Source organism: Leptidea sinapis, chromosome 13 (genome assembly GCF_905404315.1).
Source record: "Leptidea sinapis chromosome 13, ilLepSina1.1, whole genome shotgun sequence".
NCBI classification, from domain to species: Eukaryota; Metazoa; Arthropoda; class Insecta; order Lepidoptera; family Pieridae; genus Leptidea; species Leptidea sinapis.
The window spans coordinates 501,737-519,421 of NC_066277.1; the positions used below are offsets into that span (position 1 = coordinate 501,737).

The 17,685-nt window shown below is 39.3% G+C and overlaps 1 protein-coding gene across 1 annotated transcript in view; it reads right to left on the bottom strand.

Annotated features, from left to right (window-relative positions):
• Positions 1–13,841: 13,841 nt before the first annotated feature.
• Positions 13,842–17,685, bottom strand: part of LOC126967694 (uncharacterized) — a 29,398-nt gene continuing 25,554 nt past the window's right edge. The window contains exons 11-13 of the mRNA XM_050812282.1: positions 16,359–16,498; positions 15,266–15,425; positions 13,842–13,925 (exon numbers count right to left, since the gene is read on the bottom strand). Of these exons, the coding sequence (XP_050668239.1) occupies positions 13,850–13,925; positions 15,266–15,425; positions 16,359–16,498 (376 nt within the window). The 3' untranslated portion in view covers positions 13,842–13,849. The remainder of the gene's footprint in view (positions 13,926–15,265; positions 15,426–16,358; positions 16,499–17,685) is intronic.

Consider the following 17,685-nt stretch of genomic DNA (forward strand, 5'->3'; position numbering starts at 1 on the left):
TCATTAAATAAAAAAAACTTAAAGGCTAAAAACTTAAGTTTTTTAAGATAAAAGTTAAAAGTAATAGTTTAATATCGAGTGTGGCTTTTGCTAAAATGACAACTTATATTCGACCGGGCATGCTATTGTGGGGACAGCTGTCGACGTGTGCAAATGACGAGTCACGAGTCAGTTGTCTCCGGGCCCCGTTGCGCATTAGACGAGTGTTTATTAATAAATAATGGACGTGTAATTTCTCGTTTGATTTAATCATGGGACATGAGATGACTCAATATTGGTGGCCCCGACGAACACCGACACCAAAAAAAATCTTTTCGGTGGTGCAAGTGACTTTGGTGAACTATTCAGTGGACAAATTAAGTGCCAATTTTGATCATAAATCTGGTACCAGGACAGTTTTATTTTTTTATTTTTTTTTTTTATTTATTTATTTATTTAGAGACTTAAAAAAGTGAAAACCATTTACACCATAATTTATAGAAAAAAGCATTAGACTAAAACTTAAGGCTGGTGATTGCAACTGGCAGCCCAATTAGACCTAAGCCTGTGCTAGGGCTGTCCAAAAGTCCTCGGCCTAATTGTTAAAAAATAAAATATTAAAGTTTTCTAATTTAATCTAAAATTTTAATCTTATGAATTATTTACCTAACTAAACTTAATTGTTATTAGTTTTATTTGGATTATCATACATATATAAGAAACAATAAGAAAAGTTATAAAAAAAGAATAATATATATAAAATATAAGTAATATTAGTGCAACAGTGTTATTGTATTAAGTTTGAAGTATAGTTACTTGTACATAGTAAATATGATAAAGTGTCCGTGATAAATACAAATAGCATTAGCATCAACAAATCTTGTCATAAAGACATTTAAAGTTTTCAAAAGAGCAAACTAGCAAATATTTCTTCATAACCAACTTTAATTTTTTTTTTCGAGAGGGGTTTTGAGCACATAGGATTACATTAGTTGCCTCCGCAGGGAGGTTGTTGAATAACTTTGGCGCCGCAGCTGAAAAATGTCTTTTTGCGAATCCAGACGTTCGCAGTGGAACCAAACATCTTTGTTTTCTTCGCCTAAGGTGACTCTGAACTTGCTGAAGTGGAAAGTCATCAATATATTTTGCCATATATATTGCTAATTGCCATACATATAATTTTCTTGGAGTTAGTACTTTACTCAGTTTAAATAACTCTTCCGTTGGAAACCTGCGATTCTTTTTTAAGATAATTTTGAGGTTAAGTTTTTGAGCCTTATTAAGTTTGTCTAATATAGATGAGCCACATGAACCCCACGCTATAATGCCATACAAGATTAACGACTGAGTTAAGGAAGTGTACACTCTTAATAATAGGTCAGTACTCAAAATATTTCTTAAGTTGTTGTATATATAGCTCAAGTTTCTAACTTTCTTTGTCAGCATTTTTACGTGCATATCCCATCTAAGATGTTGGTCAACTATAATACCAAGATAAGTGGTGCTTTGGGTGCATGATAATGTTTTGCAGTTTATACAGTCAGACTTGTTGAGACAGAAATGGACTTGAATTTTTGGAGTTTCAGTTGGAAGACCGGCTGTAGTAGGGGAGAAGCACATAAATACAGTTTTTTCTTCGTTTAGCGTTAACAAATTATTGTCATACCAGTCCTTAGCCAGACGAAGGCTACATTCCGCTTTTTGGATGGCATTATCCCATGTCGAGGCTGTGAATAACAAAACAGTATCATCGGCAAAACATAATGACTTAGAGTCTGTCTGTCTGTCCGTCAGTAAAGAACAGAAGTCGTTAAGATAAATATTAAACAAAATTGGGCCTAGCACGCTTCCCTGAGGGACACCAAATACAATTTCTGGTCCATTTTCACCGCTAACTTGATTTCCGATCCGTACAAATTGTTTTCGATTCTTAAGATAACTAGCAAACCATTTTAATGCATTTCCCATGAATCCGTATAACTCCAATTTTTTTAACAATAACTGATGTGAAATGGTGTCAAAAGCTTTAGCTAGATCAATGAATACGGCAACTGTTTTGTTTTTGCTTTCATGATTCAAGACTATCTGTTTTGTAAAATCAGCAATAGCATCACTGGTTCCTATTCCCTCTCTAAATCCGTATTGATTATTATGCAAGACATCGGAGGTGTACGCGTTTATTCTAATTTTCATAATTTTTTCAACTATTTTTGAAGTAATAGGCAAAAGTGAAATAGGACGGTAATTTGACATAACGTTAACTGGCCCTTTTTTATGTAATGGCATAATTATGGCAGTTTTTAATGTCTGTGGAAATATTCCTGATTTAAAGCTTAAATTAATCAGGGTTGAGAGAGGAAAAGCAATTTCATTAAACAGTAATTTTAAGATTTTAGAAGTAATGCCGTCGTGCCCACAAGATTCTGTATTTTTAAGTGTTTTTATGCATTTGCTAACCTCGGCTGGGTTTGTAGGTTTTAAATAAAAAGTTTTGTCTATACGGGGGAGACTAATTTTGCTACATAGGGCTTTCTCTGTAGTTCTTACTTTATCTAAATGCTTTTGAGCAAGGTCATGTCCTATTGAGCAGTAAAATCCGTTAAGAGCGTTTGTTATTGTATTTGCCTCTGAAGAAAAATTTACAACTTTATTATTTATTAACATTTCTTTTATAGTACACTTTTGTTTATTCTTTCGATTAGAAGCTTCATTCAAAATTTTCCATATATTTTTAGAATCCCCTGAATATTTAGAAATTTTAATCCTATAGTATTTTTCTCTAGCCTCTTTTATTATTCGGTTACATATATTTCTATATTTTAAGTAATTAGATTTAGTGATAGGATCATTAGAATATTTCTTAAATAATCTGTAAAGTTTGTTTCTTTTTTGTATACACTTGAGAAGCCCGTCCGTAATCCAAGGTTTTAATTTAACTCTAGAGTGAGGAATGCTTTTAACTGAAGTATTATTTCTAATATGTGTACCTATAATGTCATGAAATAATTGAAAGGCTTTGTCAACCTCTGTTTCACTACAGATGTCATCCCAAGATTGACTACTTATATCTTTGAGGAGCTGTTCATAGTCAATACATCGTTTTTGAAAAGGAGGTTTTCGTTCTTCGATATAAGAGAATTTATCTTTTGCGTACACACTACAAAGAGTTACATAGTGGTCGGTAATATCAGCTTTTAACACAGCAAATTTAGCAGCTTTGTTATTTTTTAGTCTATACATGCAATGATCAATGCAACTATTGTCCCTAGTCGGTGCGTCTATGCCAACTTCTATATTATGAAGGGCTAATAGTGCTAAGTAATCATTTGCTTGGGGATGTATATTACCAGTAGTGTTGATATTTGTATCACCCATAAAAATGATGTTTTTCGAACGACCTACCTGCTTAAATGTATGATCCAGGGAGTCTAGAAAGATTTCAATATTAGCGCAAGAAGGCGATCTGTATAGCGCAATTAAAGTGAGCTCATTATTTAAGTCGAGCTGTAAGCAGTTAGCCCCAAAAACCTCCAGTTCTGCACAGCTAAAAGCAATACTATCCTTAATGAAAATAACAACCCCATCATTTTGAACGGGATTTATCTTAGTATGCAATGAGATATAGCCAGGTAAAGTGTGATTGGAATTATGATGCTTGATCCTACATTCAGTGAGAATTAATATGTCAAAACTTATTCCAAGAAGTTCCAGAGAAACCAGGAGTTGGTTAAAATTTTTGTGAATACTTCTTATATTCAATGAAATTATTTTAAATGAATTTTTCACATTAATATATTCACTACATATAGTAAAGTTATCTGTACTAATGCAAAGGTCCGAATTCTGGTAATCATCTAGTTCAGTAGAAAATTGTTGGATAGTATTGAATTTTAAAATTAAAAGTATGCCATAATTTTAAGTGTGACAACCCTAGTATGATAAAAAGTAACAAGATGGTTTATTGATGCACATGCCATGTTATAATAATAATATAATATTATCAGTAAAACACTGTTGCATGAGTGATACTGTGTGAACGCACTTAAACTAATAAAATATAGTATGATAGGTATTTTGAAAAGTTCCAAAACGCAGAAATTACTGATTAATAACACTCGTATATGATATACACGTATATATACTAGTCATATGATTTGGTTAATTTGATCTTCCGATTTAATTATGATAGATGGTGATTTCTCCTGTTTTTTTACATAGATTTTATTGTTCGAAAACCAACAATACCTGTAGTTATATTTTTTGGCGGCTTGTTTACTCAATGCGAGGAGACGCTTTGCCGAGGGAGTTAAATGCTCAGAAATATAAAAGGCCTGTGAATTTAAGTTTAGATTTAAGTAGTCTGTTTTTAGCCTAGTGCTTTGTTATCTCAGACTGCTGCCCAGCAGGGGCAAATCAAGCCGGAGCTTGGTGACGTGGCAATTTCTGTCACTAACCGTATTCCCGAATTTTGGACTGACCAGCCAAGAGTATGGTTCATCAGAGCGGAAGCGGTACTAGGTCCTCAAAAGATTGCTGATGAAGCTCAGTTCCAGATTGTTGTGTCAAAACTAGGTAAAGAGGCTATACAGCAGGTAACTGATTTACTGATCAAGCCCCCTGACAGTAAAAAATATGAAACTCTTAAGAGTAGGTTGCTGACTATTTATGAGGAATCGGAGAATCGCCAGATACAAAAACTGATTGGCAAATTGGAGCTAGGCGACCAAAAACCGTCGCAACTTCTTCGCCGTATGTTAAGGATACTGTGGCAGGGCCATCTTCCCACTGCTGTGCGAGCCGTGCTAGCCGTAACGGTAACTAAGGATATGGATAATCTGGCCACTGTGGCCGACAAGATCATGGAGACTTCGCAGCAGCCACAGATTTCTGAGTTATCCTCACCTCAACCTATTAGAGGGGATGATAAGATTTTGGCTGAAATTCCGAAACTGAGCGTTAGGTTAGTCAATTTAGAGAGATCTCGCAGCACTTCGCGTGGGAGTGACTTTTTTTTTATGGAATAGGAGGACAAACTAGCGTACGGGTCACCTGGTGTTAAGTGATCACCGTCGCCCACACTGTCTTGCAACACCAGAGGAATCACAGGGGCGTTGCTGGTCTTTAAGGAAGGTGTACGCACTTTTCTTGAGGGTACCCATGTCGTATCGTCCCGGAAACACCGCACAAGGAAGCTCATTCCACAGCTTCGTAGTGACTCCAGTGACTCCAGTCGTTTCCGTCCCGGTCTCGCAATCACAGCCAGACCCGTCGCAGCCCTCAGAGCGAGGATTGGCTCTGTTTCTACCACTTCCGATTCAAGGAGCGCGCCAACAAGTGTGTGCAGCCCTGTTCCTGGAAGAAGGGAAACTAGTATGTGCGCAGGTACATGAGGCGGATATCTGTGCAGTTTCCCCAACGCATCGCCTACGTGTTATGGACTACAACAGTGATTACAATTTTTTAATAGACACAGGTGCGAATGTTTGTGTTATTCCGGTAAGAAAACGTTATTGTAATAATTATTCTAAGTTATCCGGTTACAAACTATACGCAGCTAACGGTACTGAAATTCGAACCTTCGGTATTAAGTCATTAGAGCTCAATTTGCGTTTACGTCGTCCGTACTGCTGGGATTTTATCGTAGCCGACGTAAAACAGCCGATTCTCGGTGCCGATTTTTTAAGCGCATATAGTTTGTTAATGGATATAAGGTCACGCAAGTTGATAGATAAGGTGACTAATTTGAATATTTCAGCATCTATTGTGAACTGTGACGTAGCTTCTGTGACCACTATTGACAAAAGTCATCCATACTGGGATGTAATTTGTAAATCCCCAGATATTACTAAACCTGTTAATTATAAGAATAATCCTAAGCAAAATGTTTCTCACTACATAGAAACTACAAGTTCTCCAGTTCACGCTCGTGCTCGACAACTTCCGCCAGATAAGTACAAACGTGTAAGGGAGGAATTCAAAGTAATGCAGGAGATGGGGATATGTCGCCCATCGAAAAGCCCATGGTCTAGTCCGTTGCACGTAGTACCTAAGAAAAACGGCGAGATTAGGCCATGCGGAGACTATAGGCGATGAAACGCGATAACGAAGCCGGATCGTTATCCCGTGCCGCGTTTACACGATTTTGCTTATCTGTTGGATGGTAAAACTATTTTTACTCGAATTGACGTTATTAGAGCCTACCATTGCATACCTATTGTGGGGACAGCTGTCGACGTGTGCAAATGACGAGTCGCGAGTTAGTTGTCTCCGGGCCCCGTTGCTCATTAGACGAATGTTTATTAATAAATAATGGACGTGTAATTTCTTGTTTGATTTAATCATGGCCCATGAGGAGATGACTCAATACTATCGATGCTAATCCTAATTGTTTCTAGTGGAATACGCTTCCACTGCGCCGAAATTACATTCCTTAGCTCCCTGATGTTTTGCAGAGGAGATGGAGGTCGGGACTTCGGGCTCGCTCGAGGCTCGGACTCGGGAATCCAACTGACGAATCCCTACCTCTAGAATATACGATTCCACATCGTCAGAACGGTAAGCGTTATCGTCCATAAAAATCAAATTTTTTCCAAAAATCATTAATGCGGGTTTTTTTTTATTAGGTTCACTAAACGGGATACATTATTAATATTGTATAAAACAGAAAAATACGTGAACATGTTGGAGCGAGTGCCTCCTTCTGGAAGTGAACACAGCATGCTTTTAAATGTGTTCTAGATTTTATATAAAACTATTAACATTAACTTAAGCTAGATGAACACAATTAAACCCCACTGTCCCCAAGCCAATAATCCGCTTTTTCTAGCAGAAGTCTTCTGAACTAGGGACACACGTATTTATGAAGTAAGTAGGTAGTGAAGAATTTCGTTTTCGAGAAAAGTTTAAGTAAAAACATTTTGAGGAATTTAAAGCCATCCTATTACTAACACACCAATCGCAGATCGTATCAAGATCACTTTCTAATATGATCGTATCTTCTGTAGATTTAATTTCGCGATAATTTTTTAAGTCGTCTGCAAACATTTGAAATTTTCATTTTAATTTAGTTGCTAGATCGTTCACAAAGACCAAGAAAAAAAGGGGCCCTAAATGGGAGCCCTGTGTAACCCCTGATGGCACGGCTCTTGAAATTGACTTAAAGCCACAGATCTTTACAATCTGGGAACGGTTCTTCAAATAGGATTCGCACCACCGCAGTAGAGAGCCACATATTCCTGCGTGACCAAGTTTTTCTATGAGCAGTACGTGGTCAACCACATCGAAGGCTCTTGATAAATCAGTATAAATAGCATGCAATTCGTGAACATCTGTGAAAGCTTGAGTAATGTCACTAACAAAATCCACAAGATTCGATGTAGTTTCGGGTTCATCATTATCATCATCATTTCAACCGGAAGACGTCCACTGCTGGACAGAGACCTCCCCCAACAATCGCCATTACAATTGATCCTGCGCTGCACTCATCCAATCTATTCCGGCGATCTTCATCAGATCGTCTGTCCATTTTGTGGGGGTGTCTACCAACACTACGTCTTACGCGGTCGAGGTCTTTACTGCCCCAACAGCCATTTGTCCGTCGAGCTATGTGCCCTGCCCACTGCCACTTCAGTTTCGTAAACACCTGTGCTATGTTGATGACTTTGGTTCTCCTACGGAGCTTCTCATTTGAAAGACTAACTCCGTACGATCCAATACATTAATCGCTGTGCAAAATATAACTGAGCCTCCACCATAAAGGATTATTTCTTCAAAGTCAACCTCTGCGAAACGTTCCCCTTGCCTTAGCATTACGCGCCGACGTTGGTCCTCACCATATAGTGACTTCTGGCTTCATCCGAGAATAATACTCTCTCCTCCTGATCCTCTTGAGTCTACGTGGCACAATTTAGAGCGAAGTTAGGTCACGGTGTGGACGGCGACTGCATACATTGGCAGCGAGTACCCTCCTACTGACAGTCCATAAGCTGGTTTGCACACCTCTCACTTCCTCTAGAGTAGGTCGACATAAGATGATTCGCGATATCTCAAGTTCACCAGGAAGCGGTCATCTCAAGCTTCTATGTATGGTCTTCTTCCAGACCCAGGCTTTCTACTGACGGAACCAGTCTCTTGATATCGTTGCTAAGTCTTCTGGACAGTCGAACAATTCACAGTTTGCTTCTGGTTAAAAATTGTGATAGTGAATTATAGAAAGTATTTTATTTATTCGTCAATTTTTCAATGATTTTATTTTATTCTGCTATTCGGGACGGAGACAAATCCAACAAATTATCCATGAAAATCGGTCCCGCCGCGGCCGTTCTCCAGTTAATACGTGTGTTTGTTTAAGTATCATAACAGGGTTTAAAATTAAGTTGTGGCGTGTAACATTGGAGCAAGAAATTTGATCAATTCTTTTCACATCCAAAACATAGACTTTTTCGTAAGACTATTATGAACTCAGACCAATTTAAAATATGGATTAGACTACGGTTACGCTCACGGTTCACAGTGAGTAATGACAAACGTGTGACCCCTTCATCGCATTAATTCTTGCAAAATCTTTTTACGTTTGTACCGCCATCCTAGCTACTGCCTTAATATGTCAAACAGCCATGTGATTGTCGATGTAAAATTATCGCAATAAGTTCTTGTTAAATTAATAATATTTTTATTTACTAATATTTATTCAAAATACAATGTAGTTATAGCTTACAATATAATAACACACACTTAAACTTTAGGAAGCTTATATGTGTGTGAAGCCGCTTAAAAATCCATGTCCAATAATAAGTCCATGATCGCTACAAATAATGGCGTTTCACAATAGTGTAGGTCCAGCATGATAGTGGTAGTAGTTGTAAGGCAATAATCCTTAGGGTGGCCTAAATATAACAGTGAGAATGAAGATATTCTTCATAATGTTATGTATGTTCATAGGCACATAAGTGAATTTGCTAGAAACTGTCATAGCCATAATGTTAACACGAGGAACAGACATAAACTTACAATGCCTAATACTCGGCTAAGTCGAGTTAGTAAGTCTTTTGTGGGGCGATGTATATGTTTTTACAACAAGATCCCAGAAAATGTTCAAAACGAAAGTATTACATTATTCAAAAGAATTGTTAAAAACGTTTATGTGGTAAAACATAAATGACTTTCTTAATTATACCATAGATTTGGAATGGAGCGATCGCCCTCAGGCTATTAAATAATAAGTTAAATATTACTTTGTAAACATATTTTTTTGACAAAAACAGACCCGCTGAGTTTGTTGCGCCCATACTTCTCAGGTCTGAAGGCATTCGTTTTGGAATGTCGCATCCTATTTTGAATAAAAATATTTAAATATGAAGAGTATATACCGTCGATATAGGTCTGGAAGCAGTCAAGAGGCAGCGTGAGTGCGGGTGCACTGAGCGCCTGCATGACGGGCAGCGCCGCGGATAGCGTGTCGAGGGCGTGTCGGTGACGCGAGCCCGTCACCGACACACACGAGCGCACCGCCGCCTGCGCCACGCGCCGCACACTCTGCACGAGCGCGCTGTCCCGCTCTACCGCCGCATCTGGCACGCCCCACTCGCTCAACGTGCGTAGCTATAATCGGATCATATAAAAAAAGTTATTTCCCTCACCACTGTGGTGCACTATACAATTTGCTATCGCTAAGTCAAGTTCTCTTTTTCTTTGTATCTATTGCATTTTAACAATATACTCAGAGGGTATTTTATAATATAATAATAAGAAAAACCTCCTTGTCTATTGAAGTGAACTGTCACGATTTTTCTATCAAAATTAGAATATATAATTTTTGAGCCATTTTTATTGAAATCATTATCAAAAAGTATTATATTATAAAAGAACACCCATGAAAGTAAACCAAAATTCAAAAATGCATAAATTAAAATATTAAAAAAAAATTAAGAAAATTAAGAAAATATATGACCAGTGAACCATAGATAGAGATTATGCTAACAAGGAGAAATACTAAGCACGCACGTCCACCACCGCAGCTCGTTTCACCAGATGACTCCGCGTCGTCTGAGGAGGTATACGCCACCCCTTCGGATAACGATGCGTCTAGTAGTGATGAGGAGCTGCTGCCTCCAGCGCCAGGCGGAGCACCTGCGCCGCGCCGAGGGTGACCAGATAACACAGGAAAGTGCTTATCGCATAGTATATGTATAGTATAGGCTGTAGCCGCCACCTTCCACCGTCTCCGCGCTGGGGGTGCCTGTATTAAACTTGTACTTCTGCACCATTCGTTGGGAATGACCCTGGGAAGTGCGTTTGTAGCAACTAGACTAGACGTTGAGTTACGCTACAGATGTAACATTTGGCATTATTAACGGGGCGCCTTGGACTCCACCAATTGCCATTGTTCTATAAAGTTTAGTTCCGGTCCAGTTGGAGCGGATTTCGGAGCAGAACTCTTTATAATCGGCCCTCTTTGCTCGGATTTCCTTGTTATACTCAAAGTGGGCTTCTTTGTACCTCTTCCCATTGACCGGTGCGCTTGACTCGGTTGATTAGAATTCGTACCCATAATCTTAGCTGTTTAAACTTCTTGCTCTACCCATGAAACTGGTTTCATGCCATGGTAGATTTTACTGGAAAAACTAGATTCTATCGCCGTATTAACTGCCTGATCTGGCAGGCGTGTATAAATATTGTGATTCACGGATGTTCGATATTTAAGTTTTATACTTAAATATTTACTATTATATTTATATTTATATAGTGGACGAAATTGTAGCGTACTGAAGTGGAATGATTAAATATCCGTAATTAACTTATTGGCGTTAAAATTATGAATTTTTTAATCCTTGGGCGAGAGCGCCATCTAGCTATACCCACTATCTTGTTAAGTCATAAACCAAGAACAAGAGGTGCCTATTACTTAAAGAAAACAAAAGGCAGTTACTATATCAAAATGCAGTTGCTCGCAGAACTCTACATTCGGGGTGTCGTCAGCGCGCAGCATGTCGGCAGCGCACTGCACCAGTGCGGGTCGCAACTCGTCGGCGTGTGCGTGTAGGTCGGAGGCGCAGCGCGTAGTGACGACTGCAGCCAACCGGCGGAGAGGGGGCGTGGCGTGCGGGGGCGTGGCGTGCGGGGGCGTGGCGTGCGGGGGCGTGGCCTGCGGGGGCGTGGCCTGCGGGGGCGCGGCTTGCGTCAGCGCGGCCCGCAGCGCTGCCGCCGCGGCCGCCCCGCCCGCCGCTCGCACCGCGCCGCACACGGCTCCCGCCGCACCTTTCTCCTCACGCTGCCCGCCTGCCAATCGACTCGTCTCTGCCGCTTCCGCCTCGTCTTCTTCCTGCAATATAATATCGTAACAAATAAAATATTGGTTAAAAATTACACATTTCTAAGGATAGTATTTTAGAGTTTTTTTTTATTATCTATGCAAAATGACGCAATAAAAATACTCAAAAGTTTCTACTTAGTATAGACTAGTAGTGTGTAGATAAAAAGACACGAGGCCAATAGATACAAAAATCCACAAGCATTATTTATGAAAGTAAGTATTACACAAACTTAAAACAAAAGCTTCTTTATGGGCACTGAGCACTTTAATATGTTGATAAACACCACTCTCGGAAAAATACCAGAGATGTTAGTACCCTCTATGATGTTTTCATCTCTGTTGTGTGATGTTTAGTTAACGGAATTTTAGTGGTTTATTTTTTTATATAAGAGTACGGGCGTACGGGTCTTCTAATGAGAAGTGATCTCTCTCTAACAACACCCATACAATCGTTTTCGATCTTTTAAGTGGGTGTACCTGCTTTTTAAAGGTACCCATGTCATCTCATTCGGGATAAACAAAGGACCATTGGTTCTCTTTCTAGAGTTTGTTCTATGTGGAACCAATGGTTTAATCGATGTTGTTAAAACTGACGTGTGTGTGCAAGTCATAGAGCAGCGGGTCCTCGGAGAGCGTGGTGAGAAAGGTGCGCGGACGAAGAGTGCCGCCGGAGGTACTGGCAGTCAAGCTGCTGATGCTATTGCTGGTGCCGCCGGCCGCCCTGTCTCCCGTATGATGCCGGCTTCTCCAAGCTTGGGGCTGCACCTGTCAACACAGATTCTTCTTTAAAGCAAATTTTGGACCCACGAAATAAAACTTATTAAAATTTTTACAAGACTTTGTATCCCATTAGTAGGCATCAATTTGCTTACTTCAGTGTGGTAGAGGGATGCGGGGCTGTCATGCTCAGAGATGAGGCGCGACCACGCTCGCACGTCGAAGAGCGGCGCGAGTACGTGTGACGGAGGTGAGCGGCACCGCAGTGCCGTACTCAAGCAGCGGTAGTTGGCGATCTCCATGTCCCTGTGACACAAAGACATACGTCATATTTAAACATTTACCATTAAAAATAATATATGTACGAGTATGTATATAATGAAGAACTCTGACAGACTCTAATCCAACCAATGTAACAAGCCACATATCTGACACGAACTCTTTTTATTTATATATTTTTTTTTCTTTCTTATAACAGCGTATAGTTTTTAGTAAAAGTCTAATAGTAACAAAAAACAACATGTGTGCAATTCACACGTGGTAGAAGTGAAACCTTCAAAAATGATGAAGAATTTTAATATAAAAATGATGAAAAATCTATACAAACATATAATACGTACACGTATACAAACACCACGGTTGTTGTGATGACTTTTCTCAAGCTGTGTACTACGCATGCGCGCACAAACACGTATTTATATTGAGTGAGCACTTGTATAATAATTTTAAGACGTGCATTGTGCATGAACTGCAACTGAGGTCTAAACTGCATATGAGGTCCTGGGACAATGGTGCTATGATGACACATGATTTCAACCGCTATGAAAGACATTACTATCACCGCTACCTTATTTATGTTCTCCTTTTGTCTTTGTAGTAATACGTAGTGCGCCTACAATATAATATATTAAGGTATACTCACGTCATACATAAGACAATCTCTTCTTCAACTATGATCGCCTAGTACCAAAACACTGTATAATGCTTCCTGTCCCATTCTCTCCCACGTTAAGTCTTATGAATTTATAAGTGTCTGTCTCATTCTCTTGCCGGCTGAATCTTATACATTTACCTGTTTATCGTCTCGCTTTTTCGTTTCATCGAGTTTCAAATCACAACGATTCTCAAGAACTTTCACTTCAAAAAGCCAAATATATGTCCTCGCGGATAGCAAATAGATAATCTTAATCAAGTTATCAACGAAACATGAAATATTTGGAAGTGTTCAATTAACAAAATTCTTTAGAACGAACAAAAAAGGCTTTTTTATGTTAAACTATTACCAGTACAATATTCGAAGCCAGATCGATAAAAACAGTTTTATTTTTATTTTAACCTATTAACTAACAAGATGACTTATGAGAAAGCTCATTGTCGCTCAGAGGCCAATGGAGAGGGCTATGCTCGGAGTTTCCCTGCGAGATCGAATCAGAAATAAGGATATCCGTAGGAGAACTAAAGGTTGTTAGGCCCCCCACAAGATGGACCGTCGATCTGGACCGATCGTCGTGGAAATCTATGGGGGAGGCCTTTGTCCAGCAGTGAACGTCTTCCGGCTGATGATGATGATGGTGATGCTCTAACAAAGGTTTTAAGTTATCACACAAATTTCTAATTCAAATCATTATAACCTCTAAGCAATTCCTACAATAAGCGTCTCTGTTTAAATAAATAAAGACTTATTTTATTTTAACAGGCAGGGCTGAATATATTATGTTCGTCTCCATGTATGAGTGCGCACCAACCTGGTGAGGTCACAGAGCGCGGGCTCCGCCGCCCCCGCCCCCCGCAGGCTCACACACAGCTTGGCCACGCCCCGCACCACGCCCCACTCGCCGCTCGCTAGCGCCGCGCTCCCGTCGCGAGCCAGTCGCGCGTACAGCACTGAGCGCGAGGACTGTATCGCGGCACGACCCACCTGACCACAACCATAGATAATGTCATATTTATTTATTTAATAAATTCCGCCAACAATGTATAATATTCATTTGGTAAGTGATTCCTCAATTATAGGCGAAAATGACTTGCAATCAATTAAATTAAGCCAAAAAGTACAATAAGAACTATAATATATTATATGTCTACGTATATTATCGTTTTACAAGAATTGCGATGGTTAGGAGCTGACTTTATGTTAATTTAATATTTAATTCTATTCGACCGAGTTCACATATTATAACGAACGAGAAAGTTATATAGCGAAAGGGTGAGAGTATGTGTAGAGAAGGGAGTGAATTCCTTATTCTAGAATCAAAAAGAAAGTTCTTTAACGGATAACGAAATAAGGAATTTCATAAAAGCGTTACAATGATGTAAATAGTCTATCACTATGTAAGATAAAAAACCAAACCAAAGCTATATACATGAAAAGAAAACAAACCGCGTATAAATAAAATATTACAGTATGGAACTATATATATTGATCACATTTTTTAAAATTAGTAACCGTTTCGAATAGCGTGGTCAGCAGAAGGAAGGCTCGCGTGTAGGCAAGACAACGAGCTCGGAGCACTGCGCGCGAGCCCCCGGCGCGATACTTGACGCTCAGTTCGCTCAGCAAACGCTCCAGATTGTTGGAGTAGAACTCTTCACACAAGGCACGCTGCGAGTGCCTGGACAAAGTGTAAAACTGCATCATCCGGCTCAAAGGACCAATGATGAACAGTGCATAAAATATATATCACGATTCATTTACGAAAGCAACTCAATCACAGGACAGTACACTTATAATATTAGATCTGGAAACTGGCACTATTATAACTATTTCAGGTTCGAGACAGTTGAAAACCGTATACTCGGTAGAATTTCCAGTGTTTGGCACAACCAATAGCCTCCTGTAGGTACTAATGTTGCTATGTAGTTTCGCACAGTTGAGATTATTTGTGTGTTGTGTTGTGACAGACGTTTGTGTTCCTGGACCGGACAGACTATCGTGCAATTCATTTGACAAAATCTATGCTAGATTTTCTCACACATCTGCACTCCTCCTATCTACAATCCTGGTTTATCAAGTAGGAAAGTGTCTTTAATTGAGCTAGTGGTAGTGTATCTTTAACACGGACAGTTTAACAATCATAACATAAAATACATACTTAAGTTCAGTTTTAAGGTCAATATGATAACTTCAAAAAAAGCGCCAATATTAAAGATAAAGGACACACACACTTTACTTAGCTTTCTAGATTTGCAAAAAGACATAAGTTATCGCCAGCCACAGGCGTGTTTGTATATTCCATAAGCAATGCAAGTTTTTAGTACCTGAGCATCGGGAGAAGCATTCTCTCGACAACGGCAGTAGTGCGTCCACTCCAGCATATCGCGAACACACGTTGCAGAGCTTCCGTCCCACCCTGTCCATCCGCCATAACCACACAGGAAGACTCCAAGGCCGAGTCCCACCAGCCCCGCTCTAATTCTTCTATACCATGAAGATTTTGTTGTATTTGACAACTATTCGTTATAGGGACAATGGGCGATGACAATGGGGAGAAATTTACGGCGTTGTAAATAATGTCACTTCAACTATGTTTTTTACAACAATAAAGGACGAGACGAGCAGAACGTTAAGCTGATGGTAATTCGAATTACCCTGCCCAGTACAATGCAGTGCCGCTCAGGATTATTGAAAAGCCCAAATATTCTGAGCGGCACTACAATTATTTCGCACGTAATCTTGACACTTAAGATGTTAAGTTTCATTTGCCGAGTAATTTCACTAGCTGCCGCGCCCTTCAGATCGAAACACAATAATACCTACATTAGTGCTTCACAGCGAAAAAAGGTGCCATTTTGGTACCCATAATCTAGCCGGCATCCTGTGCAAAGGAGCCTCCCATGGTAAATGCCCTTTTACGATAACACCCTTGGGCCTGGGTCTAACAGATATTAAAACGATGATGCATTTATGATATTACAAGCAGATACGTTTTATTTTTATTTTTTTTCATATGTTTAACACAGCTACATAAATTCTGTTGGTTGTTACGTGAATGCTATTTCTGCTCATTAAATACCATAATCAAGGGATACCAACTCTAGTCCGCTACATCAAATACACAATAGTTTTATGGGCAAACATTTTTATAAACCTAATTTCTGATGTTCTCTCTAAAATAATATATAAATTATATTACAACAAATGGTCTACAGTAAGTTTTATTGAACTATGTGATTATGACTATCTGAAATTATGGAGAGAGCTCAAGAAAACATTACTGTCTTGTATCCTTTATAAGCACTCAGAGTCAGATCAACATAATATTTTACTTTTCAACGCGGCGGTAACGTTTTTATTTGACATGAAAAATAATTAATCAATATTAAAAAAGATAAACGTCTTGTAATGGCTAACCATCGACGAGTGTGGTGACAACTTCGAGGACATGTTGGTCCACGAGCGCTTCGAGCAGCGCGCAGTACGTGGCGGCCGCGGCCCCACGCGCCTCACTCAGCCGGCTGCCAACTGCCAGCGCTGCGCTCCTCGCCACGCTTCTGAATAGATTCAATTTAATAAAAAGTTTAATATCAGTAAAAATTTTGTTTCCTCAATTGTCTTCAAAAGTTCTGAGTAATTTTCTTGATTCAGGGCTCTTTTAAGACCGCATCCGTGTGGTTTTAACATATTTTAACACTATTATCATGTTGTAGCAGTGGCTTTGGACTATGATACATAGGCTGCACTAAAAGTATCGGGAATGGAATATTTCCACTGATTCTGTCATATTAAAATCTTTTTAATTGAAAACTCCTTGGTTTTAAAAATCGAATACCATTTATTTATTTAAAAAAAGATGCTTGGCCTTGTCACAAGGTCTTGTCAAACTTATTTAGTCGTTGAGAAAATGGAATTGACTCGAGAAAATTCTAGAGCGATGATTTATTATGACTTTCGAAGTGGTTTAACACAAAAACAACACTGTTCAACACACGTTGACCGGATGATTTCTGCATTTGGTGATGAAGCCCCATTCAAAACCACAATTTATTGCTGGTTTGCAGAATTTCAACGTGGACGTGTCAAGCTCAGTGATGATCCCCGTCAAGGTCGTCCAAAAACTGCAGCCACCAAAGAAACGTTGATGCTGTGCGTAAGCTGATTGAGGAAGGTCGACATGTGATATACCGCGAAATTCATGGGTGTTCGAAAATGAGTTAAAACCAACAAAAATTGTTCGTTCACAGAGTGTTGCAAAAAAAATGTGGCCACCATTTTTTTTGTCTCCAAAACCGCCCATATTGGGACTATTCCTCTTGAGGGGCAAAGAACGCTTAATGCAGAATGGTATGCTAGCATTTGTTTGCCACAGGTCGTTTCTGAACTCCGTAAAGTGTCCGCCGCATCATCCTCCATGACGACAATGCGAGTTCTCACACCGCGCACAGAACAATAGAGCTTTTAAACCAAGAAAACATAGAATTATTAGACTATCCGCCGTACAGCCCCGACCTAAGCCCTAATGATTTCTATACTTTCCCTAAAATAAAGAATAAATTGCGTGGTCAGAGATTTTCATCGCCTGAAGAAGCTGTGGACGCTTACAAAACGGCCATTTTGGAGACCCCAACTTCACAACAAATTGGTTCTATCATATGGAAAAATATGTCAAATTTCGCAGAGAATACTACGAAAAGCAATAAATACATTTTTAAATAGTAATGTTGTGTCACTTCCTTGATTC